This window comes from Lichenostomus cassidix, chromosome 8 (genome assembly GCF_008360975.1).
Source record: "Lichenostomus cassidix isolate B80296 chromosome 8, HeHo_3.0, whole genome shotgun sequence".
Taxonomy (NCBI): Eukaryota; Metazoa; Chordata; class Aves; order Passeriformes; family Meliphagidae; genus Lichenostomus; species Lichenostomus cassidix.
The window spans coordinates 10572960-10599161 of NC_139489.1; the positions used below are offsets into that span (position 1 = coordinate 10572960).

At 52.2% G+C, this 26202-nt stretch overlaps 1 protein-coding gene across 6 annotated transcripts in view; it reads right to left on the reverse strand.

The window, feature by feature from the left end:
• Window positions 1–26202, reverse strand: part of SZT2 (SZT2 subunit of KICSTOR complex) — a 54344-nt gene that overhangs the window by 4542 nt on the left and 23600 nt on the right. For 3 of the 6 annotated variants that reach the window (XM_085067823.1, XM_085067821.1, XM_085067826.1), the window contains 44 exons: window positions 26038–26179; window positions 25373–25531; window positions 24519–24723; window positions 24195–24307; window positions 23480–23738; window positions 21932–22097; window positions 21755–21847; window positions 21495–21576; window positions 21081–21362; window positions 20575–20713; window positions 20221–20337; window positions 20039–20102; window positions 19480–19665; window positions 19070–19411; window positions 18752–18941; window positions 18514–18588; window positions 18198–18336; window positions 17860–17980; window positions 17487–17616; window positions 17231–17383; window positions 17016–17118; window positions 16522–16639; window positions 16180–16291; window positions 15610–15728; window positions 14980–15144; window positions 14308–14392; window positions 11088–11276; window positions 10775–10972; window positions 10238–10407; window positions 9898–10064; window positions 9389–9486; window positions 8430–8562; window positions 8192–8319; window positions 7771–7901; window positions 7075–7257; window positions 6380–6650; window positions 6100–6179; window positions 5671–5796; window positions 3760–3965; window positions 3548–3641; window positions 2106–2186; window positions 1637–1711; window positions 539–752; window positions 78–261 (listed from right to left, as the gene is read on the reverse strand). In XM_085067823.1, the coding sequence (XP_084923949.1) occupies window positions 78–261; window positions 539–752; window positions 1637–1711; window positions 2106–2186; window positions 3548–3641; window positions 3760–3965; window positions 5671–5796; window positions 6100–6179; window positions 6380–6650; window positions 7075–7257; window positions 7771–7901; window positions 8192–8319; window positions 8430–8562; window positions 9389–9486; window positions 9898–10064; window positions 10238–10407; window positions 10775–10972; window positions 11088–11276; window positions 14308–14392; window positions 14980–15144; window positions 15610–15728; window positions 16180–16291; window positions 16522–16639; window positions 17016–17118; window positions 17231–17383; window positions 17487–17616; window positions 17860–17980; window positions 18198–18336; window positions 18514–18588; window positions 18752–18941; window positions 19070–19411; window positions 19480–19665; window positions 20039–20102; window positions 20221–20337; window positions 20575–20713; window positions 21081–21362; window positions 21495–21576; window positions 21755–21847; window positions 21932–22097; window positions 23480–23738; window positions 24195–24307; window positions 24519–24723; window positions 25373–25531; window positions 26038–26179 (6587 nt within the window). Of the gene's footprint in view, window positions 1–77; window positions 262–538; window positions 753–1636; window positions 1712–2105; window positions 2187–3547; window positions 3642–3759; window positions 3966–5670; window positions 5797–6095; window positions 6180–6379; window positions 6651–7074; window positions 7258–7770; window positions 7902–8191; window positions 8320–8429; window positions 8563–9388; window positions 9487–9897; window positions 10065–10237; window positions 10408–10774; window positions 10973–11087; window positions 11277–14307; window positions 14393–14979; window positions 15145–15609; window positions 15729–16179; window positions 16292–16521; window positions 16640–17015; window positions 17119–17230; window positions 17384–17486; window positions 17617–17859; window positions 17981–18197; window positions 18337–18513; window positions 18589–18751; window positions 18942–19069; window positions 19412–19479; window positions 19666–20038; window positions 20103–20220; window positions 20338–20574; window positions 20714–21080; window positions 21363–21494; window positions 21577–21754; window positions 21848–21931; window positions 22098–23479; window positions 23739–24194; window positions 24308–24518; window positions 24724–25372; window positions 25532–26037; window positions 26180–26202 lie in introns of all 6 variants that reach the window. The other 3 variants (XM_085067824.1, XM_085067825.1, XM_085067822.1) reach the window with 3 other exon arrangements.

Sequence of the window (26202 nt, forward strand, 5' to 3'; positions counted from 1 at the left end):
TTAAGGCAGTGTCTCCAGGACTGGCAGGTTGCCACCAATCTCCAGCAGCTCCAGGAACTTGCAGCAGATGCACTCACCTGTTCCAGATAGAGACCAGCGCATACTCGTTCTGCTCCGTGCCTGGTGTCCCCTTCTTGCTGTCATTGCCTGTGGCTGGCCGGGCCATGCGCAGGGGCTTCATGTGGTAGGTGTTGGCGTGGTCAGCAATGTAGTTGTACAGCTGGTGTGCAGTGATCATGTTGGTGGGCAGGGCCAGCGTGCCTAGTGGAAAAATACATTGCTACCACAGGAGACATTCTGTGCCTCTTACCTGGGCAGAGCAGTGTACTCCCATCTACTCCAGGAGACAGAGCAACCTACCTCTGCCCCTTACAAGCAGGGCAGCAAGGACTTTCCCTGCAGCTTGGCCCCTCCTATTACCCTCACCCTATCATCTCCCTGAATACTCCAAAGGTCAGGTTTATTTGTAAAGGTCTTGGAAACCTTTTGCCAAGTTATGTGCTGGTGGTCACCCCCAGACTTATATTGACCTACATACCTTGGAAAACATGGTTACGGCCAAATTTGGGGATGTCAGGGTGATGGGCAATGAAATCCTCCAGGAAGCTGGTGAGATGGTAGCCTTGGCGAAGAGTCATGTGGGAGCCCAGCAGGTACTGGTGGACTATGCGCAGGTGGAAGTCATAGCTGAATGAATGCACGTGCATGAGGTCCCTCACCTTGTCACACTCCTCCGTGAAGAGCATAGAGAGCTGTGGGGGACAGGGAGTCAAGGCAGGAATGTTGCCAGGCACCTCACACCCTCCTGCAATGCCCTGCTGACAAGGCATGGCACAGCCAGTGCAGCTGGCCTAGCATCAGAGCAGGATGCAGCCTCATAACACTGCCCTGTGCATGTGCAAGCTTTCCAAGAAAGGCTCAGCAAACCCTCAGACAAGGTCCTGGAAGACTCTAAGCTTAGGAGAGACACTCTTGGCATATATAAGTTGCAGCCTTGCTACACAGCCACTTTGGAAAGGACAGTACGGTCATACATGCCTCCTGTCTCAGACCAGCTGGGGCTGGCCAGCCTCTACACAGCCACTCAGAGCCCTTGCAAACAGGCAGGACACACACAGACCCTACAAAGGAGAAGGGATCAGGCAGCCCCAGAGTGTTGTAGAGCAAGGCAGAGAGGTATAAAGGAACCTTTCTGGAGCAGAAAGTAATCTCCTCTGGCAAGGACAGCCAATCATGTTCACAGATCCCTGTTCCCATTCCACTTTCTTCTTGTTCCAAGGCAAGCAGAGAGCTTTTGGCATTCCATGCAATGATTTTCCCTGGAGCAGTCATCTTTGCCAGAATTGCTCCTATTCCTTCCCAGTCTGCTCTGGCTTGTTCCCCAAGCTAGGACAAGAGCAATCCTCTTGCCAAACCCCCCATCCCTTTTACTGCACTCCAGCTCTGCTTGAGCAGCATGCCATGGAGGGCACGTGGCTGCAGAAGGCTCTGTGAGGCTCTGCTTTTCCATGAGGAGAGAGCAGAGCTCTCCAGAACTTGCTATGCCCGAAATGCCCACTCCATTGCAGAGATCACTCCTCCCCACAAAGCATCCCCTGACCCTGAGGAGCACCAGCTGTGCCTGCAAAGACATTACCTGAGAGTTCACAGACTGGCCCATGGGGATCCGTGAGCACTCCAGCGCGTACTGCTTCACACAGAAGTAACAGCCCTAGAGGAGAGAGCACATGAGCAGAGCACAGCACAGCCTTGGGCCTCTCCAGGGAAGAAGCACAGCCCCACGCCTCACCCTCACTGGGGCCCAGACACTCCTGCTCCATGTTGTCTCACCTCGTATGAACCAAGCCACACCAGCCAACATGTGGCTGAGCACAGAGCACCCTGACTGGTGCTGAGCCCTTCACTATCCTTCCTCGAGGCAACTCTAGCTGCCCTGAGCCCTGCAGAATTATCTCCAGCTGATCCCAGTCTTGCAGGGCCATGGAAGAAACAGGACAAATGAAGAATCACATGTCCCTGCTGCACTACTTGTCACTCCCTTTGTCACCTCTGAAGACTGTCCCTGAACCCCCAGAGATCATACTTTGTTTCTTGTTCTTTCTTACCTGGAAGGCCAGCTCCATGAGCACAATCCCACCTGGAAGAGCTCTCTGGAGATGGTAGGTGGCAACAGCAGGGCTTGTGCTCTGGGAAGAGAAGGACAAAGCTGAAAAGTCTCCTTGGCACACAGGAGTGTGAAGCTGCCACCAGGCTCTGTGGCAGAAGTGGAAATAGAGGGACCTCATCAACTGAGCAATCTCACTATATAGAAAAAAGGAGATATGGCAGAGCTAACAGTGAAAAGAATCCCAACAAACCTAATAAAACAGCCTTTGAGAGAACACACCAGGCTGCTCCTTTCACCTTCTGCTAGCTCAGGGCAGGGTGTCTCTCAAGTCTGAGGACACTGTGAGCCAAGGAATGATGCTGTCATGGAACCTCACTCTCTGCTGAGGTGTCCCTAGACCATCATGCCTGCCTCACACAGCAGCTATCAGAGACATCCAGTCTCAATTCAGAGTTTAGTGCCAGCAAATTCATTTGCCTCCTCTTAACTTACTCAGCAGATTGCTCTCTCCTCATTTTAACTGCAAGGTGTTGTTTTACCCACAGTCCTGCACCAACATCAGCCAAAGGCAGGTGCCAATGAAGTGTCAGGAAAGGGTGAGTAAATGCTGTGTGCTCCCATCATCCCAGGCCACAGGTAGTTCCTGCCTAGCTAGAAACTCCAACGGATTCCTCTTCCAGGTACTTAGTTATTCTGTCTTGTAAGCTCATGTTCCCAAAACTCACGTAAACTCTTAAGTGTTCACAAAACCTTTTGATGATGACCACTATTAGCTGCTGCTCAAAGAAACACTCTCCTTAGTTTTGAAATTGACTCCAAATACTTTCATTTGATGGTTTCTAGGTATTGTATTGAATAAGACAGCAAAGGGTCAATCCCTTTCCAAGTTAGTGGCAATTTTGTAGAGCTCTGACTTGTGCCTCCCTAGCTGCCACTTCTTTATACATAAGGAACCTCAGCCTGCTCTCACAGTAGACACATTCCAGGCTTATCTTCTCTAACCTCTTTAACTTCAGCATTCATCTCACTCTAAGTAAAGATCCTTCTGCACTAGAGTTGTCCTTAACCATAGATGCTGAGAATTCTCTGACAGGTAATCCTCCAGAATCTCACCCAAAAGCAGCCATCCTTGCCCTAGGTATTCCTGTTCCTCTTCTGAGCCCCTCCAAGTTGTTGCCAGTCTTTGGATATTTGCCCTTGGTTCCACCCAGTGCTGGGAAGGGGCTCTGAGGCCTGTAGGAGGACATCCAGGAGGGCAAAGAGATCTCATCACACCCAAGCTCCCAAAGATGGTGCTGGTCTAGACAGGCTGGCTTTGATGCTTTCTCTGCCCTCCCACATTGTTTCTGCCTGAAACACTTTCAAAAACCAAACAGAACTGGCTCACTCCACAACCTGACTTCTGTCCCAGTTCCATCCTTTGAACAGAAATGCACTCACCTTTGGACTTCCCTCTGGTTTTGGCTTTGTGTAGGAAAAGGACCCTCTGCCCTCCACTCCCATTGCTGCCAGAGCTCGGATCCGGCTTGTGCTACTGGAAACAAGAGCAGAGACAGCCTTGAGCAGGGAGCCAAGACCTGTTGTGTCAAACCAGGGCACAGCTCAGCATGTCAGCTCTTCTCCAACGCCAGGGCTCCCAGCACATCACTGACCTGCGAGTGGTAGGTGAGGGTGGCCGCACCTGGACCAGAATGAAGCCCATGCTCTGCAGGTACTGGATGTACTGCTGCAAGAAGGCATTGCACATCTCCTGCAGCCACGGCTCCTCCTTCACCTTGGAGGGCAGAGCCTCTGCCGAGTCACAGCTGTGGCTGCGGTCCCTCCCTGAAGCTGTAGAGTCATTGGAGCGGTGGCGCTTCTGCAAGAGGAAATCAGTTCCTAAGGAGACCTGCTGTGACTGACCTCAGCAGAGACCACCAGGTGCCCTGCTTGAGCAGAGGGCAGATCTCTCTCTGCCAGAGAGCACGAGTATCTGGTTCCCCAAACACTGTCCTAGTGCATGTGTCAAAATGCAAGATCCAAGATTGACACAGCCATGCACTGGCCTAACAGCACTGCAATAACCTGCAGGAAATAGCCTGTGCCACAATTCACATCTGCCCCCCTTGAAGAACTTCCACAAAGTATTAGTGTCTCACAACTGGTTCATGCAAAGCTCAAAGAGCTTCAGCTCCTATTGCCATGGTAAGAGTTCAATCCCCTTATGAATCCTGCTGACTTCTCAGGATTTCCTAGCAGTTCAACAGCACTGAAAAGGAATAGTGTTTCCTACTGAACACTTTCAGTTCTCCTTTTGATGTCTTGAATACACCTTTTCTTTGAGCTGAGAGAGACTAAGGTTTCTTTTTTTGATCTCTCTACTCAAAGCCTGCAGCTCTGTTACGTGTTTCTATCTGGCTTTCTGCCTATCTGCTCTCCACCAACCACAAGAGATGTCTCTTTGCCTGGCACCTCTCCAGCTACTCTCTGACCTTCTCCAAGTCTCTCCAGTTCAGTGCCTTTGCCACAAGATGTTTGGTCTCACTTACTGGCCAGATGAAGACATTAATACACTAGTATTTTAGAAATTTATTAGAAGATTATCCATTATACTAACACCCTTTTCTGATTTACTCTAACCAGTGTCTGCTTTACCCAACTGTTCACAAATTGAAGAAACCACTGAGATGTCTGCTCTGTACAGGCTCTGCAGTGAGTGTACAATACAAGAGGGTTTAAATTTTCCTCCACATTGTTCTCTGTTTTACTGGGAACCAGGTCCCACCTCACACAAGAGCTCTCATTTCACAGGCTACTCAGGTGCCTCTTGATTTCCTTGCAGTCTTTTTCTGTTCTGACCAATCTGAACAGCCCTCCAGCACTGCAAAGCCTGGCATCTCATATGTCCCAATAAAAGACCTGCAGATACTGAACCCAATACACCATCCTGAAACCCCTGCTGCAAGGCTCTTCAAATCCAATAACCAATTTCCATTTTGCTCTGTTCCAAAAACAAAGTGAAGTTTTCATTCTGTGATGATACTTTCCCTTTCACTTGCGAGTGTTCAATTTCTGTAGCAACCTCTGCTTAAAGACCCTGTCAAAATCCTTTTGACATTTTGATAAATTACAACAGCCTGTTCTTCCCTTCTGACACACATACAGACTCTGAACAGCCGGTGTGGGATCTACACTGGTTAGAGTCTGTCAGGTTGCAGCCTGCTCAGGATTCAGCCTGTTTGCTTTCAATTGTTTCAGCTATTTGTTGGGTCCAAGAAAGGTTTACCAGGTCTAGCTGCTGAATGCATAAGGGAAGTTTTGCTTCCTTAACAGATCAGTACCAGACAGTGCCCTCAACGGCTTCTCTAGACTCAGCCCTGAATTCCCTGGGTAGAAAAGGCAATGAGTCTTCTCCAGAGAAAGTGTGGCTGCAGAAGAAAGGCTTTGAGGACCCAAGGATTTTCTCAGTCTCCATCTCAAAGGGTGCAAATTCAACCTGTATTGCAGGACTGAGGCCAGAGCAAGGACTGCTCCTTTGTCCCTGTGCACAAAGCCTGACCCCACTGGTGCTTGCTGACACTCACCTTGCCCTCTACCTTGCCCAGCTGGTCAGTCTGGATTTGCTGCCGGAAGGCTGGGTCAAAGAGCAAGGGGGTGGCACAGTAGTGAACCAGGCGTGAGGACTGCTTCAGGGTCTCCAGGTCTGCTAGCTGCATGACACAAGAGGAGCATGGTTACAGCAAACACCCCTCCTGGAGGCTGGGAACAAGCTGTCCATGATTCTGCAACCCTGCTCAAATGGAGATAACTGGGGGAATCCCCTGCTATACAGCCCTTCCAGTGGTGGGCAGTGAGGCCTCATGCCCAAGTGTGGTTCAGAGCCCTTCAACCCCAAAAGTTCAAGCAGAGAGCACTGCTCCACTGCCCAGCACCATCCCCAACACCTACTCCGAGCTCCAGTGCTCCCCTTTGCTGGTGCTGCCCAGCCCACCATGTGCCCAGGCTGCACTCACACTGATAGGCATGTTGGATTGAGCTGATCTCTGCTGCCAGGTGACAAAGAGATTTTCAATCTTCATCTGTTTCTCCAGTTCTGGAGGAAAAAGAACAGTCACAAGAGCATCAAGCCACAGCCCTGACTACTGCTACTCTCCTTCACTCCCACCCTAAACAGGCCACGACCCATTCCTGCAGAGAACTTCCCCCTGTCAAAACTCTTGTTCTGCTCTGATCTCCTTTTCCAGAAGTGAGGTTATTAGGCAGACTCCTGTGACATCAGCCCCCTTTCTTTACCTTTCCTCTCCATGCTCTTGATTTCCAGGAACTGGGCTCCATGCCGAGCCACGGGGTCAAAAGGCCCAGAGTCAGGCCCGTGGGGTATGCGCCTGATGGTGGTGACATCCCGCAGAGCTTCGTCAAAGGGCACCACGTCAGGATGGAAGTGCAGGGATGGGAGACTGCGGGCAGAGCTGCTCAGCCGGCCTTGCTCCTTGCTGGGTGGGGGACATGGGCTCCGGATCAGTGCATCCACCTCCAAAGTGGAGTTCAGGAAAGGATTTGGCTCCTAAGCAAACAGACACAGCCATGAAAGCCTCCTTACTGCCACCCTCAGAGCAAGAACCCACAAGGACAGAGTAAATCCAATTTTGGTCATCTGCTGGGATCTCTGTTAGACTTCTCCACTACCAGTCCCAAGAAGAGCAGACCTGGGCCCATCATGGCTCTAATGTTCACTCTCAGCCTCCTTCACCCTAAATAATTCAGGCACTGGTAAGTGCAGCCAGCAGGAGGATCTGGCTTCTCTTCCACCTTTTTCCCCAAGAGCAGAGCAACAGTCTGGCTGGAAATGGTCAAGTTGGACATGTGAGTGTCTGGGGATACCCGGCCAATCAGCACACAAAAGGTACCTGCAAACTTTCTCAGACCCCCAAACTGCCAAGGACCCTCCTGAAGAAGAAAGGACTCCCCTGCCTGGTGCAGTGCCCTACCTGCTTGCTGTCCTCATGCCATGGTGTGTCCATGAAGCAGTGGTGGTGGAAGAGTCCCAGCTTCTGGCTGATCAGGCAGTGCACGATGTGGGACCGGGCGTTCTGCCACTGCAGCAGGCGAGTCAAGGAGCAGTTCAGGTTGGCCCCCAGGTCTGGGGACCAGTTGTAAGTGTAGAGCGTCAGCTGGAGAGAGAGGAGGGGGAGGAAGACTTAAGAACATGCTCAGAGGGAACCTGCATGGTGGCCAGGTTGCCCCAGATGTTCTGGTGGTACTTGCTGCAGCTGCAGCCAGTTTCACATGACAGGGGTGGAAGAGGGAGAATAGCAACAGCTCAATTACAGCCCCCTGTTAACAGCCACAGCAGCAGAGATGGTATTTGCATTGGCAATACAAGTGTCCAGCCTGATGTGGGCCTTGCTCTGAGTAGGGAAAGGGCAGTTACAGCCCACAGCAGGACAGCTGAACACAGAGACAGCAAGGGCTGCTGTCCCTGGCATTCCCTAGAGTATTGCAGGGAACCCACAGCTACACTTGTGACACAAGCAGAGACATCTTGCACAGCTGCTTCAGAGGACTCTTCCTTCTGGAAGGCTAGTTGCCTGCAGAGGCACTTTATCTCTCCTCTTTGCAGACCTGGGTCAGTTGGGAACAGCTTTTGAGCAGGCAACACATCATCACACAGGTGCCATTACTACCTTTTTGTCAATGATCTCCATGAAGAGGAACCTTTGCCGGGGCACCAGGTCTCGACCAACCAGGCTGGGATCAGAGCCTCTCTCTGCTGAGCTGAATTCCATGGCCTCGAATCGCTGGAGCCCTTTGTGAGCTGGAAGAAGCCACAGCTATGACCCTCAGTACTGGTTCATCCCACTCTCACATCCCCCATGCCATTAAGGTGGCACGACAGGATGTTTTGCCACAGTACTGCTCAGCTCATCTTGAAATAAGCTGTTACAGGCAAATTTGAGAGTAAGGTCTCAGAAGGCAAAACCCAACAACCCACTGCCCACCTCTGGGCACAAGCAGTCTGTCCCAGTACGGAGGGGAACCCTGTTCATTGCTGTCCCACCCTAAAATACCCCAGCACAGTCCTGGGGACCACAGCCAGGCACTCACCCTGTTCTGTGCTGCAACGCCACTGCTGGAAGTTGCGTCCCAGCAGGATTAAGTGTCTGATGACTCCAGGGCGAGGGCTGGCACTCTGGCCAGACTTATAGGGCAGGAAGGCAGTGCCCCGAGGATAGCTGCAAAGAAAAGCCCCAGAGGTGGCTGACAAGTAGAGCTGTGGCAGTGGAAGTCCAGCTGGTCAATATCTGCTGGTGCCAAACAGCCACTTATGAATCACATAACTCACCAGCTCTGCTCGAACACTTTGACAGTGGTGTCACTTGCCAGGGCAGTGACCAGGTTCACCACTTCCACTAGGATGGAGGACAGGAGGAAACGAGAAACCATCTCCAAGGAGCACTGCTGCACTGACGGGCACCCTGTACAGAAAATGGATGAGGTGCCAAGCTGCCCCAGAGCCATGTCCTGCCCACATGAGCAGTGGAGAGGACTAAGGGCCTGAGGCAGGCAGAGCTGGAGAACAAGAACCTTATATGAAGGAGAAGATGAAGCCTGAAATAATCCCTGGTTTCAGGCTCTGGCCCAAAGTGGGACCTGGACCAAACTCCTTGTATGCTCTGAGCACAGCACTTTATTCCTCCACTTATTCCTTGTTCTCTGGCTTACTTCTCATCGTAGGAAGGGGAGAGCTGTACTTTGCCAGCAGGAGTATGAGAACATGTACAAACACCAAAGTGAAAGGTGTTTGTAGCAACAAAGTAGCAACATGGCAGCCATACAAACCCAAATCCCTGCATATAAAGGGCAGTCCTCCTCTCCCTCCCTCCCTGCAAGAATGAGGGCCTCCCATGCAACTTCACAGTCCCAGAGGACATTGCAGATGCTCAGATTCTCCAGCCCTGCTATATCTGGGAGCTAAATCACTATCATAGCCGGTTGTTGGAGTCCAGGTCTCTCCAAAGCAGCTGCAGCCAAGTTCAGCAAGACCCAGACTTGGAGCATATGGCAGACATAATCACAGGCCTTAGTAGGTTTGTTCTGATGCACAGGCACATGCCAGGCCTCCTGCCACTCCTGGCCCTGAGACTAATGTGACCCTGGTGAGGTTTGGGGAGAGACAGGGTGTGTAACAAGGTAGAGACCAGCAAGGAATGAAGACAGATGGTGCCATAAGAGGACTTGTCCTGAGAGCTCTGGGTAGAAACTCCCAGCCCATCTGGAGCAGCTGGGGCCTGAAACACATACCCAGGTGGTTCATGAATGCCATCCACTGCTGGCAGGTTTGATTGAAGAGCGGGTGCATGGTACCTACATCTCCTTCTTCCAGCTGGCAGGCTCGGCGCCTGAGGAAAGGGAAAGGAAGCACAGTTACTGGGTCAGTCATCTGCAGTGAAGGTACAGAAGTGCAACAGTCCCCTCACAGCTGCGGAGCACGGCCCTGGGAGCCTCATTTTTGGGTTGATACAATCCTTGAGCTGGGTCACTCTTGGTCAGTAACCATATGGGTGTCAAGTGTTGCACGGGACCCCAAAATGCAGAGAAGAGATTTCTGGCAGGGAGAATCAGCTGTGCTCCCAGCAGCACTCCAGCAATAGGGGCTGAGGCTTTGTGAGTGGAAGGCAGATTTCCTAAACTGTCTAAGGGAGAAACTACAAGGAAAAGGAAAGTGATTCAAAGGCCATCAGGATGCAGAGCAATGTACAACAGATGGGGGGAACAACATCCTGGCTGTCCAGCCTGCAGGCTGTGCTTACCTCTGTGCTTGTTCCAGTTCAGCTGTGGCTGTGGCCCGATCCTGGCTCAGGTGCTGCTTGACATTCTCAGTCTTGTGCCGCCGTCTCGTGCGAGCCTCTTCTGGCCTCTCCAGCACAATGTCATCAGTAGTCTTGGGGCTGCCCAGCTCTGAGGACTCTGCCTTGCTCTAGGGGAGAAAAGGGTAAGTTACTGCTGTGCACACAGCCTAGTCAGTGCCCTGATCTCAAAGTCCCTGCTGCCAGCCTGGCCTCCCACCTCCAGCCAGATCCCTCCTCTCCATTCCTCCTGGCCTGACACACCATGAGGACCTTACAAGCCCTGTTCCTGCAGCAACATTACCAGCATGTCCCAGAAGCTGCGGCGTCCCAGCTTGCTTGTGGGTGTCACTGGCTCTCCAGAGCTCGGTGAAGGTGCAGAGGTGAAGTGCAAGGGTGGAGGACAGCTCCTGCCAGACCCTCCACTGGCCAGGGCCAGGCCCTTGGTCTCTGACATGGTCCTCCTTAGGCTTCCTGGGGAGACAAAGCAAATCAGACTCTGCAGAGCTGAGTCCCCTGCAAAGCTGCTGTGTTTTGCATCTGGCCACTGCATCTGGCCAGAGCCTGGCTGAAGAGAAGGGGAAGAGCCAACAGTAACATCCAGCAAAGTGAATTCAGTCTTGGGGAGCAGACAGACCCTTAAATATCTCTTCCAACACTAATGCCTATGATGCTCCTTCCCCAAGACATCACACCACACAGCTTGCAGAGGAAGGAGCAGCTTCCTCCTTCCTTGCCAACCCAACTAGATTCCCCCCAGCACAGCCAAGCTCCTGCAGGCCAGGCAGGAGGCGCAAGGCTGGGTGGAGCCTCAAGGTGGCCATCCTGGCCAGTCTCCCACCTGCAGAGCTCAGGTCCTCCAGGTCTGCAGCACTCAGGGGGCAGGCAGCTTCCACGCAGAGCGGGGCTGGCAGCACAAGGAACTCCATGACAGCATCGCAGAGTGCGTGACGCAGAGCCCCGCGCAGCTTCTCCGACAGCTGCAGCAGGCTGATGTTGCCCTTCTCCCAGATATCCAGGCGCACCAGCACACAGGGTTCTGTGGGGAAAGGGGAGCTCTGCATGGCTCTGCAACCCTGCCTTTACCTGCCCTCCGAGGTGCCCCAGAGGATGCAGAGGCTGCAGGCAATTGGCACTGCTGGCCAACTCCCTACCTGAGGGCAGGGGGTCAGTCCCTGGCTGGTGCCTGCTGACTGCTGTGAGGCTTTCAAAGTCGGTGTCCTGCAGCAGGCCCACGATGGGTGAGAGGGAAGGCAGCTTCAGAGGGTCAGGCCTCTCCCCATGGGGCAGCAAGGTGGGGCTGCCGTGCTCATCCACGAATGTCAGTGCAATGCATGCGATCCCTGTGGGGCAGAAGCCAAGACAGCCTCCATCAGCACAGCACCAAGTGCACCCCTACAGTGCCTGCCTACACCTTGCCACCCCACAGCTGGGACCGTCATGTCACCACTTGAGTTGCACAGTGTCACGTGGCAGGCAGGGCCCACAGGAGGGGAGGCAGCCAGGGAAGCAGAGGCTAGGTGTGCCTGTGGGAAGGCAGGGTAAGAAGCATGGGGTTTGGCACAGGGTGTCCCCATCATTCCGAGAATTTCTCTCCTGTAGAGTCACAGCAGATTTCACCTTGCCCTGCAGGAGCTTCCTGGATTGTCTAGTGCCACATGCAAGAGGAAAAGTATCTCCATTTGCACCAGGAGAGCCTTTATGCAGATTGATCCAGGATGGGGCTCACCATCCCTGTCCTCTTTAGGGACAGAGTACAGGGCCTGGAAGTGCAACAGCAGCCTCCTCCAGGCTGTGAAAGACGTAGAGTCCCTGCAGATATGACACCTTGTTGCAGACTGCACTCACAGCCCCCTCCTCACTGTACACCTGAACAAGATTAGGCACCTTCCCCATGCACTCCAACCAGCAGGACAGGGGACAAGGCAGGCTCACAACCAGCATTAGCCTGGAGTCACTGCAGAGAAAAATTCAGACCCTGCCTGTCATCTCTCTGTACTGAGCCCTACTACACACACCAGGTCTGTTCAGAGCTGCAGAGCAGCTGTGTGGTTCCTGCCTCACAGCCCACATGCCGTGAGCCCTGGGCCACACAGGAGAAGCCCTGCTATGAACCAGAGCAGAAACAAGAGCTGACTCCCCATGGCCCAGCTTACTGGCCAGGGCACCAGGGAAGCAGCTGTGAGGTCCAAACCCAAGATGTTCCCAACTCCCTTCAAAAGCCCCCTGACTAAGCCAGCACTCAGGTGTGGCTGGATGGCAAAGCTGTCCCAAAGCTGCCAAAGGATGACATGCCCAGATGCAAATAACCTCAGCCCTGCAATACTGCTGAGACCACACTCTGTCCTTCTCCGTCCCAGCAAGGATGGAAGTGACACCTGACTCCACTGCCACAGAGAAACCAAAGTGTCCCTGAGTGGATCCCCAGGTCTGCACTGAGGACAGGTGCCCTCCCTGCATTAAGACAAACCCAGCCCCATCAGGCTGTGCCCAGTCTAATCAGCAGCAGCAGAACCACTCAGTCTCCATCAATCCTTGTGAAGCATAAGCTCTGCAGCAAACTTTCCTCCAGGGCATAGCAGACACAAGGGAGAGTGCACTGGGATGGAGAGAGATGCTCACAAAGGAGAGAGGTAGGCATTCAAATCAGAGGGCAGCTCATCTGCTCCCACACTGAGGAAAGGAAACTATACCTAAGAGCAACCCCCACAGAGCCTCTTGATGCAGCAGGGCAGCTCTCCAGGACATGGGTGTCAATACACAGGTATCAAGCAGGAAATTCACCACACATGATAGTGAATGTGAGCTCTACCAACCAAACTTTCTTTCCTTTCCACAGGAAAGGGCACAAATTCCTCAACAGTCTGGCTTGGCAGTCACCCCGAGCCCACCAAAATGACTGAATGATCATGTGGTATAGATCACTCCTCTCTTCTTCTCCTGGATATATTACCACACTCAGCCCCTTCAGCCTCTGGCACATCTCCCTGTCACATCCATTCCTGTACCTCTGCTCTGCTTCAGTCGGTCTGAGTTGAGGACAAAAGAACAACCAACCACCATTTAAGGAGCCGGGTCAGCAGCCTGCCCCTGCCCCACGAGCAGAAAGGCTCTCCTCCATGTTGAGGGAACAAGGAGCACAGAGAAACTGAAACTGAACCACTAAACCATGGGTAAAAAAAACAGCTATGAAACTCAAAATCTGAGTTCTGGAGCTACAGGATGAGCAAGAGCTGCCAAGGGTCTTACTGCCTGGTGCACTGCAGGTGGGATGCTAGAAAACTCTTATCTCCTATCTGTGCAGGACTCTGAGCCCCCTCTGACCCAGGCTCACTGCAATACAAAGCACACATCCAGTAGTGCCTGGCCACTCCAGCCCTTTGCTAAGCAAGGAACACCCCACACCAGTGCACAGCCACTGGGAGAGTGATGATGCTACATCCTGGAACATCAATGACATCTGAAACATCAGGACTCCCATCTCCCTCAGGGCAGAGATGCCTGTTTGGACCTGTGGGAAAAAAGATGCAGGATTTTGGAGTTTACTGCTTGCAAGCTAACAGGGCAGCACACAAACCCTCAGCAGCTGGGAATCGCTGAGCTGCCACCTCAGGGCAGCAGGTTCTGTTTGCTCATTTATCCAGCCAGCAAGAAACAGGGCTCAAATGAACACACACACACAAACACACAGAGGAGTCAGAGCTGAAGCCACAACACAAGGAAAACAAGAACAGCAGGGACCAGAGAGCTGCATGGGAAAAGGAGATGGAGTAATACTTGGAGCCACAGGTGCTACCTTGGAAGTGAGAGAGTGGAAAGAGGTGCTGCACAAGGTCCGACATGGTACCTACATAACAGAAGAACATTCAAACAGTGCACGAGGGGCACAAGACACACAATGGCCAGGTGACAGACCACACGGCCTGGACAGAACACAACATGACAGCCTGCTGCAGGATGGGCCCTATCCTATCCCTCCTCCATCAATCTAGACAAAAAAGCAAGGACATTGCCCACACAGCCCATGCTCAGTTACACACAGCCAGATTTCCTGCAGCAAGGTTTCTACCACAACTGCTCCCACCTCCAGCCCCACAGAGCCTCTGTGCCCCAAAATGAGGTCTTGTGTCTAGAGCTGCTTTTTGCAGCAACAGGTCAAGCTTAGCAGGTTGCTCAGTGGGAGGCCTTAGTTTGCTCCACCACACATGCAGAGGTGTGCAGTCCCTCAGGCACACACCTTACACACCTTCCAGCCACAGAGGAACACACTGCCCCAGCACTGGCCCTTCTCCATCACTCACACCTCTCCAGTATGGGTAACAGCTCCCTAACACACAGCCTCATGCCCTGTTCCAGAAGAAATGAGCATAATACCTTTTCCACCAGTGCCTTGGCCACCTGGCTTGTTGTACAGATAGAGATCCTGGTCAGGGATGCTCCCATTGTGGTTGAAGTAGTGCTAAGGAGAATAAGGAAGAATATTGACAAAGATTAGAGAATTCACCTTAATTGGAAAGGGACCCATGTGTATGCAGAGCTCATCCCCAAACCTGCAGAAGCAAATCCAGACCTATTCAAAACACTTGCTTTCGCCACTGCTGGGGTGAAGGAACCCCTTACACCTCATACAGAGTTATGGGGCACTACATATCTGGCCTCACCCTCTGTCTTTGCTATGCCACTGCTGAAGGGTGCGTAGCTGCTCCCAAATTTTTATTAATTTTGATGTTTCAGTCCTTAGATCTGAGGGAACCATGCAAGAAACCAAGTTCAGCTTTGAAAGGAGGTCTTCTGCCATGCTCTTGGGAAATGACTGTGGGCACGAGTTTTGTGGTCGCTGCTTTTTGCACAGCAGGTGACTGTCTGCATGAAAGGTGGGTAATCAGGATGTGCTCAGGAGTGCCCCAGGCTTCGGCAGGTAGTGTCAGTTTCTCTCTAATGCTCCATGGCAGAGCTGGGAACACGCTGCCTGAGCTGCCCCAACAAATGCCCCCAGCAGCAGCTAGTAGCTGGGCAGATTGCTGTCCCAGTCCCAGCCCTCCTCACCTTGAAATGGTGCTCCACGTTGCTGTCGGTGTACTTGGGGGTGTGCAGGAAGATGAGCAGGTTCTGGCGCAGGTAATAGGCCACGGCATGCAGCCAGGGCAGGGCCGAGGGCGGCAGGGAGAACTGCAGGACCTCTGTGGGTGGCGTCCCAGGGGGCTGGATAAACTGCACACAGGAGGCTTTTAAAACCCAGCTGGGACTAGCAGGCTGCCCCGGGGCTCTCATACTGATACAAATGATGCCAACTGCCTCTGCAAAGGGGGAGTGTGGTGGGCAGAACCAATAGTGCCCTGAGACAGATCACAGAATATCCCGAATTAGAGGGGACCCACAAGGATCACCAGAGTCCAACTCCTGGCCCTTTCCCAAGAGCCGTGGGCAGACATTAATTCCAAGGCATGGGAAGGGCACAGGGAAGTCCTGCCGTGCTGCAAACTCAGCAGGGGAAATTTCCCAACTATCGGCACCGACACAGCATATACCTCAGTGAGTGCTAGCCTGACCAAGCACTGGAGCTGGGAACAGGGTGTAGCAAACTGCTCTGGTCTTTCTTGGGGCAGGAGCAGCTAAGACAGGTCAAAATGTAGGAAAGTGCTCAGGGATAAACAGAGCAGATAGTTGGTGAGGTACCTCCACATCTGCTGGGGTCAGCTTGCAGTTCCGCACCAGCATCACAGTGATGATATCCAGGGTGGCCTCATCCAGGCGTCGGCGCAGCACCTTCACCAGCTCATCTGTGATCTCAGGCCCTGACAAGTGAGCAGAGGTACAGGCAGCTTTTTCACCCCATCCAGTAAGATGACTGCAGCCACCTGTCCCTGCCTGTTCAGGATGCACCACACTCACTTCCCACGGGGAACATGCCTTTCTCCACCATCGATTTATTCAGACATCTTTTTCCATGGGTTCATGATCACAAAAGACTGCTGGTGCAGTAGGCAAAGACAAACGCACTCCTGCACAGGGAAAGCTGCCACAGGGTAAGCTGCCACAGGGTCTGCAGGAGGTTTCACTGGGGGCTGTGGATCCTTTCCTTATATTTTCACCCACACAGAACAGAGGGCAGCTCTGGGCTAAGGAGGAACCTTTGCGCAGGAGGGAGATTCCTCTCTCTTCAAGCAAAAAAGATAGGGAGCAGAGCTCTGTTCCTCTGCTTTACATCAGCACAGTTCATCTGCTGCCAGGTGCTACAACACATACCTGCTGGGGCAACACCATGGACCATCAGCTGGATGTGTCTGTCTATCTGTCCCACAGGGCGGGCAGAGTCCACACTACGGCACGAGGCAGTGTCCAGAGAGGAACGAGAACCCTGGAGAAGCAAAAACAGCCATGTGGAAGTCGTTTCACATGAATTCTAAATCCATCACTGTCCCAGGCTGTCAGCAGGGTCAGGCAGATGCCACCCACTGCTGTCCCACTCCACACATCTACAATGTAAGTTTTATTCCACATAAAATCCAGGTTGCTGGAACCACTCAGTTCCTTCCACTCCTGTGACCCTGAGCATCCATGACCACCCCCAGAGAGCAGCAGACTCACCATGAGATCCTCAGTGTAAATGGGCTCCTGGCTGCGTGTCAGTGCCAGAGAGCGAGATGATGCACTAAGGCTGCTCTCTGCTTCCCACACCTTCCCACTGTGGGTGGTTTCAGTCAGCCTGAATACAAGAGAAAGATATGTCAGCCTCCATTCCCAAGGATGACAGTATTGTACATCCACAGAAGATCCATGTCTTCCTTGCTCTCCTCTGCGCACTCTCTGGGGACTAGTCCTTAGAATATGGAGTTTGTGGAAAAACTGCTCTCTGGCTCCTCAGAAAAGCCATCATTTTCCCTCTATGTAAAGGCTTAGCACAGGGACAGCAGGAAGGCTGTCTTGATGTGACTGACTCATCAGAAATCAGATATTTGCTGCCTGGGTTTCAACACAGTCCCTGAGGCTGGGCAGACATTTTCTGCCCCAAGGAGCTCTCAGTCTGGTGTAACATATGTAGCAAGGCAGGGTCAGGCCAACAAGTCACGCTGGCTTCTTACCGGAGGTAGAAAACAGATTTAGTGGCACGTTCCTGGTAGACAAACATATTCTTCCTGTTCACCACAGAGAAGGCGTTGAGCACCGAGCGAAGTGCCTGGATAGCTGTGGGCAATTGGGACATTAGCTATCCCATATACCCTGCTCTGGTGTGCCAATCCAGCCAGCAGCTGGACTCCTGACACGCCAAACGGGAGGGAACCTGGGCTGCACGTACCTCGTGAGACCCCCATGTTGGGGCCCATCTTGAGGCGTGAATGCACGTGGATGAGTGTGCTCCACACCACCTCACAAGCAAAGTGCCCTGGCATGAACTGCATGGTGGCAGCCAGGTAGTCCCGGGGCTGGTAGCTCTCCTCTACAGAGTAATCTGTAAAGAACATAGGACATAGCTGGAGCCATAGCATGGAAGTTAACACCTTAGGCATCTTTGTAGCACTGCTGCTGAGGCATGGCCAAGGGAATATTCATACCATCCGTGGGCATCACACGCTGCCTGTATGAAGTATAGGGTGTTTCACTCTTCCAGATGTCCTCCTCACTTTCTGCCACCAGTAATGAGTTGCATATGTGGCTGTCATGCAGGTCCTGCAGCAGCAAGCGCTGCAAAGGATGAGGAAAGATTGGTTCTGCTGCTAGCACACCCACAGAAGACAGCAAGAAATGCTTAGGGCCAGACTGAGCCCCTTTTCCTTTGACCCCCCCAAGATGGGACTCCACCAGCTGAAGTGGCTCCCCAGGCCCTCCTCTGAGCTGAGCCTAGACTAGACAGCCTCCAGAGGTCCTTTGTCATCTAAGCCATCTAATCACCAGCAGCTCTGTCAGCGCCCTCCGAAGATTTATTACCTGATTGACAACCCTGCAGATTTCACTGATCTTCTTCACCACCACTTGGTTGAGACTCTGGCACTCCCCTGGCTGCTCCTCTTCTGTCTCTGCTGATGCTGTCTTCTCCACACTCAGGCTGCTTTACGAAGAAAGGGAGAATGGGGTCAGCAGGGCATGTAGACAGTGCCTGTCACTGGATGCGGGGAGCAGGAACACAGTAGGAAAGGATGGTAGTTTTCCCCTTATAGAGCATCAGCCTATAAGCTGGGCAGAGAGGAGATCCTGTCCAGAGATGAGTGAGTGGCAACAAGGTCATGGTACAGAGAGGCAGTGGTCAGACAGGGGACCCTCCTTACCGTGTGTGGTAATAGACCTCCACTCGGTCCTGATGGATTTTTATGATGAGCCAGAAATCCGGCATAAGGGGACACCTGGGCTCCTGGTCACTCATTAACGCCTCCTCATACTCCGAGTCACTGCTTCCCCCATCATAACCTGCAATGTATCCTCGCTTCAGTCCCAAGCCTGGCAAATCACCTCCTCCCTGGGCATGGCAGCCACTCACAAACCCTGCCCTCAGGGCTCACCCCAGCCCAGGCACACAGACCCCCTAAAGGTGTCACTATCAAGTGTCATCTGTGCACTGTCACACCCCTGCCCCAGCATACTCACCCAGGTGGTCAGAATCCATGCTGCCCTGGCTTGACACAAGGCTCTGCACGCGACTGGGGCGCTGCTTGCTGGAGCCTGCAAAGGGAAGAGGGGTTTGATCATGAAAGTACTTGCTAAGCTAGGTTTAAGGACTGGATCAGGAGTAGCAGTTATATTATAGATGTCAGAGCCAGAACTAGGCTCTTCCCTCACAGGTTTCTGAGGCTGAGGTGCATCCTGCCCACACTGCATCTCCTACCTTCTCTGCCCTGTGTTACAGACTCAGTCAGGCTTGCTGCAGATGGTGTTACCAACGGCGATTTCTCACTGTTTCCCTTTTCAGAGGATGAGGATGGCAATGACTGTATGGTTGTCTCTGGAACTGCCTCTTCCAGGGAGTCCTGGCCTGGTGCTCTGCTTTGATCAAGTCTCAGCATGTCTCCTGAAGCCTGCATAAAGCCAAGGACACAAAAATGACCAGGAAAACAGGCACTGAAATAAAGTCTCATCATCCTCCTAACATTTTGTTATCAGTGTCCCACACCTTCTCACCAACAGATCACACAGTGCTTCTCACCTCATTCTGTGTGTGGCTGCCTCCACCTGCAGGGTTTCCTGTGTCTGGCACAATGCGTGTCTCACTCTCTGGCCACTCCCAGAGGCCCTGGCCTTCTTCTGGGGGGACACAGCTTGTGTGGTGTAAGAGTTCAGAGCTTTCTGCCTCTGTTTCACTGCTCCCCTCCTGGCCTGCCTGGCCTAGGGCTGTCCTGGTGCCCCCCCCAGCTGGCTGCTGCAAGCAGGGTGTCCCTGAAGGGTCTGGAGCAGCCCTCCTGGAGTGCAAGCGGCTGATGGAGATGTAGTGGTAGTCATTGCCTTCTGCATTGAGCATGTAGCCTGGCAGAGCCATTCTTCTGAACTCCTGCAACACAGGAAAGAGTAAGCATCCTGCTAGCGAAGTGTGACACTGCCTCAGGACTTTCTCTTTACCTCCTTGAACTTCTCCAGAGAGTGCTCAGGCCCAAAGACGAACTGGAGCAGCACCACCTCGCTGTGGCAGCTGGGCCTGCCCTTGGAGTTATAGATGTGAGTGGCCACCCGGTGCAGGATGGAGGTGTTGATAACCTGCGAGTGACGCAGCGCTGACACAATCTCATCATCCAGCAGCCAGCGAATCTGAGCAGAGCAAGGACACAGAGTAAGACCCAGGTGACCTGTGTTTGCAAGCCTGCCCCAATTCTCACTCAAGTCCCAACAGGATGAAGGCAGCCTCTCTCATCACCCACATCCCTTATGTCCTGAATCTACCTAAGAAAGGCCTTTAGAAGACAGCTCTGCCTGGCCCACACCAACTGCAGTGAGAATTTTCTCAGGGTAATCCCACCCTTTTGGGGACCACAAGGCTAACAGCCTATGTGACACCAGTAAAGCCTAATAGTCACTTCAGCTGACAGGCTGCAGCTTGGAGCAGGCTAGGAAGTGTGGAACAGCAGCTGTGTGCTGTGGCCACATTGCTCCAGCTGGAAGCAGGGGGGCAAATCTCACTTACCTCATTCATAGTGGCTTCAATAGCCTGCCTGTGCACTCCAGGGAGGTTGGAAAGGGCAGGGTGCCTAGCAGAGAGGAGACAAAGAATCAACCAGTCCTCATTCCTGCAGTCACCACAGTGCAGCTCCCAGGCAGTAAAAGGAACCTGTCAGGGGCTTGCTACACCTGCAGTGCCATCCATACCTCTCATCTCCGGTGGACGGGAGCCGTTCCAGGTTGTGCATGATATCCTCATCTGAGCGGAAAGAGGATGGCTGTCCTGGAGAGCGCGTGAAGGACACACTGCTCTCAGAGGTGCATCTGTCACAGGAGAGAGAGCAGCCTGAGTGCTAGAGCCAGAGGATAAACAGACACAGAGCGCAGAAGAGGGATCTCTACAGAAGGCAAGCCTATCTAGGAAATATTTTAGCTTTCTTAAGGCTGTGACGGGCTCTGTGAGGAGAATCATAAGTCTCAGTACACGGAGATGAGCCAAGAATGACTGTCTGGGAAGGGCAAGCAGAGGGTGGGTACGTGACTGGGCCTCTTTCTACCTACCTGTTGTGGAGGATGTCTGTGTTCACAACTTCTATCTCCAGGGGCAGTGTCAACACAAAGATATCCAGGGTCACACAGAGGTCCCCCAAGTCAATGGTGTTCAAGCCCTGGCAGCTTTCCAGGCAGCCCAGAACTTCCCCTGAGGAGAGATCACAAAACAAAGGACTCAAGCAACAAATACCTCTGCTTACACACATACCCAGCCTGGTGGCAAGTTCAGAGACTGCAAGAGGTGGCTGTCACACACACCTGGCCAGGCTCAAGAAGGCCACCATCATCTTCCATGATCCTTTCAACCTTCCATGACCAATCCCACAGCAAGTGGGAGACCTGGTGAAAAAGCCCTTGTCTGATGATGGCAGACCCTGGGGGCTCTGAACAGGGAAGGCTGGTCCAGAGAGATTGCTTTTTAAGATACAGCATGTTTGTTCCAGGTGCTGCTCACCCAGCAGGGACCTGACAGAAGCCCTACAGCCATTTAACCTCACAGCAAGGATTGCTCTTACCTAGGCAAGTTGGCAGGGACTGCACGGGCATGGAGCTGTGCTGGCTACGCAGCTTCACTGAGCAGGTCAGGTGCACAAAGAGTGGGGGCATCTCCTGCTCCAGGAACTCCTGCTCATTGAGTGAGTCCCCTCCCAGCACGCTGAAGGAGTCATCATCCTGGTTCACTGTGTTGGAGTCCGACAGGGAATCTGTGTCTGGGAACTCATGCTCCAGCTTCTCGCGGTACTCCACCTCCAGCTCTGGGTCACTCTCTGTGGCAATGCAGCATCCAGACACAGTTCCTGTTGATACAGGTTTCCTGTCAGCAAACCAGGTCCAAATCCCCAGAGACCCCACCAGACACACCCAGCTCTGAAAGGCATCACCACATTGACAGACATTTTCTTTTCCAAGACAGAACAAGCAAATTTTACCTTCTTCAGCTGCCAGTTCTGCCTCTGATCCCTCCATGTCCTCACTGCCTTTCCTGTCTGCCTGATCCCGAGATGCCTCTTCCTGAGATGGAGAGAGAAAGGGCACGTACTAGAACCATGCCAGGCAATACATCAGGTTGTAGATGGGAACTCCAGGGACTAAGTCTACCCATGGGTCTGCCAGCCCCAAATCCAGATCTGACACCAAGCAAAGCTACTCCACAAGGACTAGGTGCCTGCCAGGACAGCACCACGCCTACCTCTTTCTTGGCTGATGGTGGGCAGTAGAAGAAATAGTGAGGATTTGAGGGCACTGGCTTGAAATGTAAACTTCCAATTTCCAGGAATTTTTCCTAAAAGAGAAATCCCACGTATGAAGCAGACATCCTACTCTACACTCTCCTGTTAAAGCAAGGTCAAGCTTGCACATTCCTCACCTGGATAATTTTATGCAAGTCTGGGTGTGCCTGGCAGGGCTGTCCAATTTCCAGCAGTGAGAGGGGAAACTCTGAACAGCAGCTGGTGCCCACACTGCTCTTTGGCTCCTCTGTGGGACTGGCAATGTTATGGGAGTCTTGCTCACTGTAGTCCTCCATTTCAGCACTGACAGGATTGTGGACGGGTCAGACAAGCAGATCGAGAAACAAAACAAGTTTTCTGTGTTATCCATCCTAGCAGTATCCCACCTCCCAGCTCCCCAAACCTCATCTGTGTCAGCACAGTCTGAACACCCACAGCTCCACAGCCCCAGAAGCCACCCATATGTCCAGATAAGGGCTCATGCTGTCTGGAGCCAGGCCTGAGGTAGTTTAACCATGCTGATCACACTGCCACATCTGTACACCACACTACACACCCTGCCTGGGAAACTGAGACAGTACAGGGACAGGAGCCTGCAGCAACCTGAACTACCAGCACCAAGGTCAGGGCACCTCACAGCAAGTACCACCATGCCAGCACCCCAGTGTCTGGGCAGCAAAGCCCAGGCCCATGCTCACCCAGTAGCCCCATGGTACAATCAGTCCTCAAAACTCGGAAAAAGCAATCTGGGGAGTGCGATGTCAACTGGTCAAAGCACTCTCCAGGTATTCAGATTAGTGACACAGGTGGCAGATCTGGGTGCAATGTGTCACAAGCTATACATCCTTCAGTAAATGTTTATGCAACTTGCACTGGGATAAGTGATTCATAATACCCTATTAAAAAAAAAAAGTTCCCACAGTTTTTCTTGGGGAAAGTAGCACTTGAAGAAGTCTCCTGACTTTTCAAACACTGAATGTTCTTCAAAACCACAGTCTCCACTCAATGATTTACAGTATACGACAACACAGAATTGGAGATTCCCAACAGATGCTAGTGACTTCACATAAAGGAACTGTGCAGAGGACAAAGAACCTAAGTGTTTCTTTGACAGACACTAAGGCATAGAACTTCTTCTTGCCTTAAGTTTTCAGAGGCAACACCAACCTCATAAATACCCTAAGGAATGGGACAGAAGTTTAGCATATTTCAATTCTGCCTTGGTGTTTCTCTTGTGCATTTTTTAATTAAAACTCAAATTTTCATTTAAAATTTGAGTTTTAATTTTAACAAGCGACACTTCATTCATTAGAAAATTATATCAAAGCTGTCATTTACACCAGAGTCAACAACAAACTCAAATGAGTCAAGCAGCAGGAGATGCATAATTTCTCCAGAAACAAGTCTTACAGACAAACTGCCCTGCAGCTCAGGCCAGATGGGCAGTAATGAGCCAAGACTACAACAGAAAGAAAGGATGGATGTCCCCAGAGACTATAAAAAATAGAAGGTTCTGGTGGACACCATACCAGGTAGGCATCTCAGTGTAAATATCTGCTCTTCTGTGTAGCTCTGTTATACACTGCCCTACAGCATTCCTTCTAGCAGGCACTAAAACATGCTTGAAGAAAGATTTGTCCTGGCACAATGCTAAGAACCGAAGCAAGACTGAGGTGGATCCCTACCTTGATTCAGAGACCAAGACACCTCGCTCTCTAGAGCTCTGTTCCTCTTCCTGCTCTATGCTGCCCACTTGGAAGCTGGCTGTCTTGGAGTGTGTATGGAAATGCTGATGGCTCTCTCGGAACGAGCGGACATGGCTGCACACCGTCAGCAGGAAGTTGGTGATATCAATCTCTTGGAGCAGCTCCTCACAGTAGTCCATGGCAGTAAGCAGGTCCTGGGAGCTGATGCTGTGTGACTGCTGAAGGCTCTTGAACAGCCCTGCAGATGAACACAGTGTTTGAGCACCCCATGGCAAGGATGTGAGGCTGTGGGAGTCAGGCAGTGGTCACATACAGATCTTCACCAAGTCCCAGCACAGAGCTGGAGCCAGTGCAGGTGCTGGGAGACAGGAGGCAGCCAAGGCACCTAATGCTACATGTTAGCCTGGGCCTGGGTGACACCAGAGTGCCCATGGAATCTGTCACCCTGAAGGTGAGGGAAAGGCATCAAAGAAGGGATGCCCCTTCACAGCACTCCACAGGTTTGGGAACAGCCTCTGCAACGTCCATATGGAATGCGGGAGGCATCTTTAAATCCCTCCTGGTGGTACATCAGTCCCACAGCTCCTCCCTTTGCCTGGAGTAAGATCACAAGGAAAATGAAACATTGCCTTCCAGAAGAAGATCCAGGGCCCAACCCCAATCCTGCCAAAGGTCCCATTGTGCAACTGCTCACCTTTCACATAGCACTGGTGGGAGTGCTCCTGCAGCAGTGTGCAGTAAGTCACCAATTCCTTGTGCTTGTGGTCCAGCCAAGCAGCAGCTGGGGGACGTTCCAGAGACTGAGACCTGGAAAAGAGAAACTGCAGCCTTTAGTACCAGTGAAACACAGTTTAGACTGTAAATGGTTCTGGCACCAGTAAAGCAGAGCTTAGGGCATGCACAGGCAGTGGCTGCTACGAGACAGAGAGGCCAAGCCAAGCATGCAGGGCTAGAGCCAGCCTCTTGTCAAGGAAACTACTCTGATTTTTGTCTAGGAATCAAGTATGGTTGGTATTACCTGAAAAATATGTCCCGAGGAGGACGGTGTGCCCGTGGGCTGACCAGCTGCTCTCGTAAGAGCTCCAGAGAGCAGCTGTAGATGTAAATGGGGCAGCGAAATCGGCGGCAATCTCCCAGCTCAGACTGCGAGTTCTGGCGACAGAAGGAGATGTGCACATCTCTCCGGGAGGGACCACTCTGCTCCCCAGGGTCATGGCTCACTTCTACAAAAGAAACAATTCAGAGATAAAGGCCTCTGGTGGTTCCTCATTCCTGGTCTGAGACATCACAGCTCTCACAGAAGCACCACAGTTAAATATTGGTTTTTCAGGTTTCTCACCACTCATCCTCACCCAGCACCCAACCACTCAGCCCAGTGCTTTGGCCACCTCAATCCCCTTCTTCACAGCAATGACTGCTCATCACCACCACCACTACCTTCTGCAGCAGCACAACACTCCATCCTCACGGCAAGCATAGCTGATCTGCCCCAAGGCCTCTGCAATGAAATCCCATATACCTCAAGACCTGCACCCTTCTCCCTAAAACAATGTGCTGCTGACAGTGCCAGTCTGGATCATGAAATGAGTCACTGACTTTCCAGTGCAGCCCACTACTGCCACTCCTAGTAGCTTCTATCTACCTGCAACCTCCTTGCCTCCAGTGAACCAACCTTGGGCCAAGGGCACCCAACTCACATTACACTCCTTCATGCCCCCATGAACATCACTGTGCCTTTTGTCCTGACTCTGCTGACTGCCAGGCAGGAGCTGACAGGCTGCAGCAGCCTGTTATACCTCCTGCTTGAATCTGCCCAACAGTATGCTCAAAAATAGCAACAATACCCATACTTTAACAAGGGGCTGTTGGTACCATGGGCTGGTGTTATGCTGAGGGTTGGTAATGGCACTGCAGCATCCCCCTCTTCAGCCCTGACTCGCTCTGCACAGACAGGTCCCATGGTATCTTCTCCAGATCGACTCTCATCTTTTGGAGATTTGTCCAGCCCACAAGCCATCAGCTTCTGTACATCTAGAGGAAAAGAAAATAAAATTACCCTCTGTCCAGGGAGAACAGCTTAACCCCTCAATCTATGTTCTCAAGAGAACAACTTTCCTGCTACCTCTTTGTGTAGAGAATCAGCTTTACCAGAGCCTAGCAGCCTTCACCAGTGGCTCAGTGGAAGCCAGGCCAGTGCCAGTGCCCAGAAGCAGGGACTCTCCCAGACCATCCCATTCCAATCGCCTTACTCCATTCATTAATAACCCCACTGGGAAAATAGACCAATGGCTGCAGCCAGAAAACAACTCAACACCACATCCCCTGCCTGAAAACCCTATATGGGCAGCACCACATCTAAGGAGAGAAGAGCAGAATATTCAGCACTTGGCACTATTCTATTTCTGGCCGTGTGGCGCAAAAAGACTGGCTATGAACACTGCTCTTCAATTTTCTCTCCACCTTACAAGCTGATTATAGTTTTGCTGATTTCCTGGGGACTGCTGCCTCCTCTTGCTCCCCATAACAGACCCCCTCACCTGAGAAGGTGGCTGGCAGGAAGGTCAGGAACACATGCTGCGGGTTGACCAGCTTGGCATAACATCGCCATTGAGGGGGAAAGGGCCCCATCGTGTCACTCAGTGTCACGTCATCCTCAGGCAGCTCTGTGTTGCCAAGGCTCTGATGGAAGAGCAGAAGTTGGA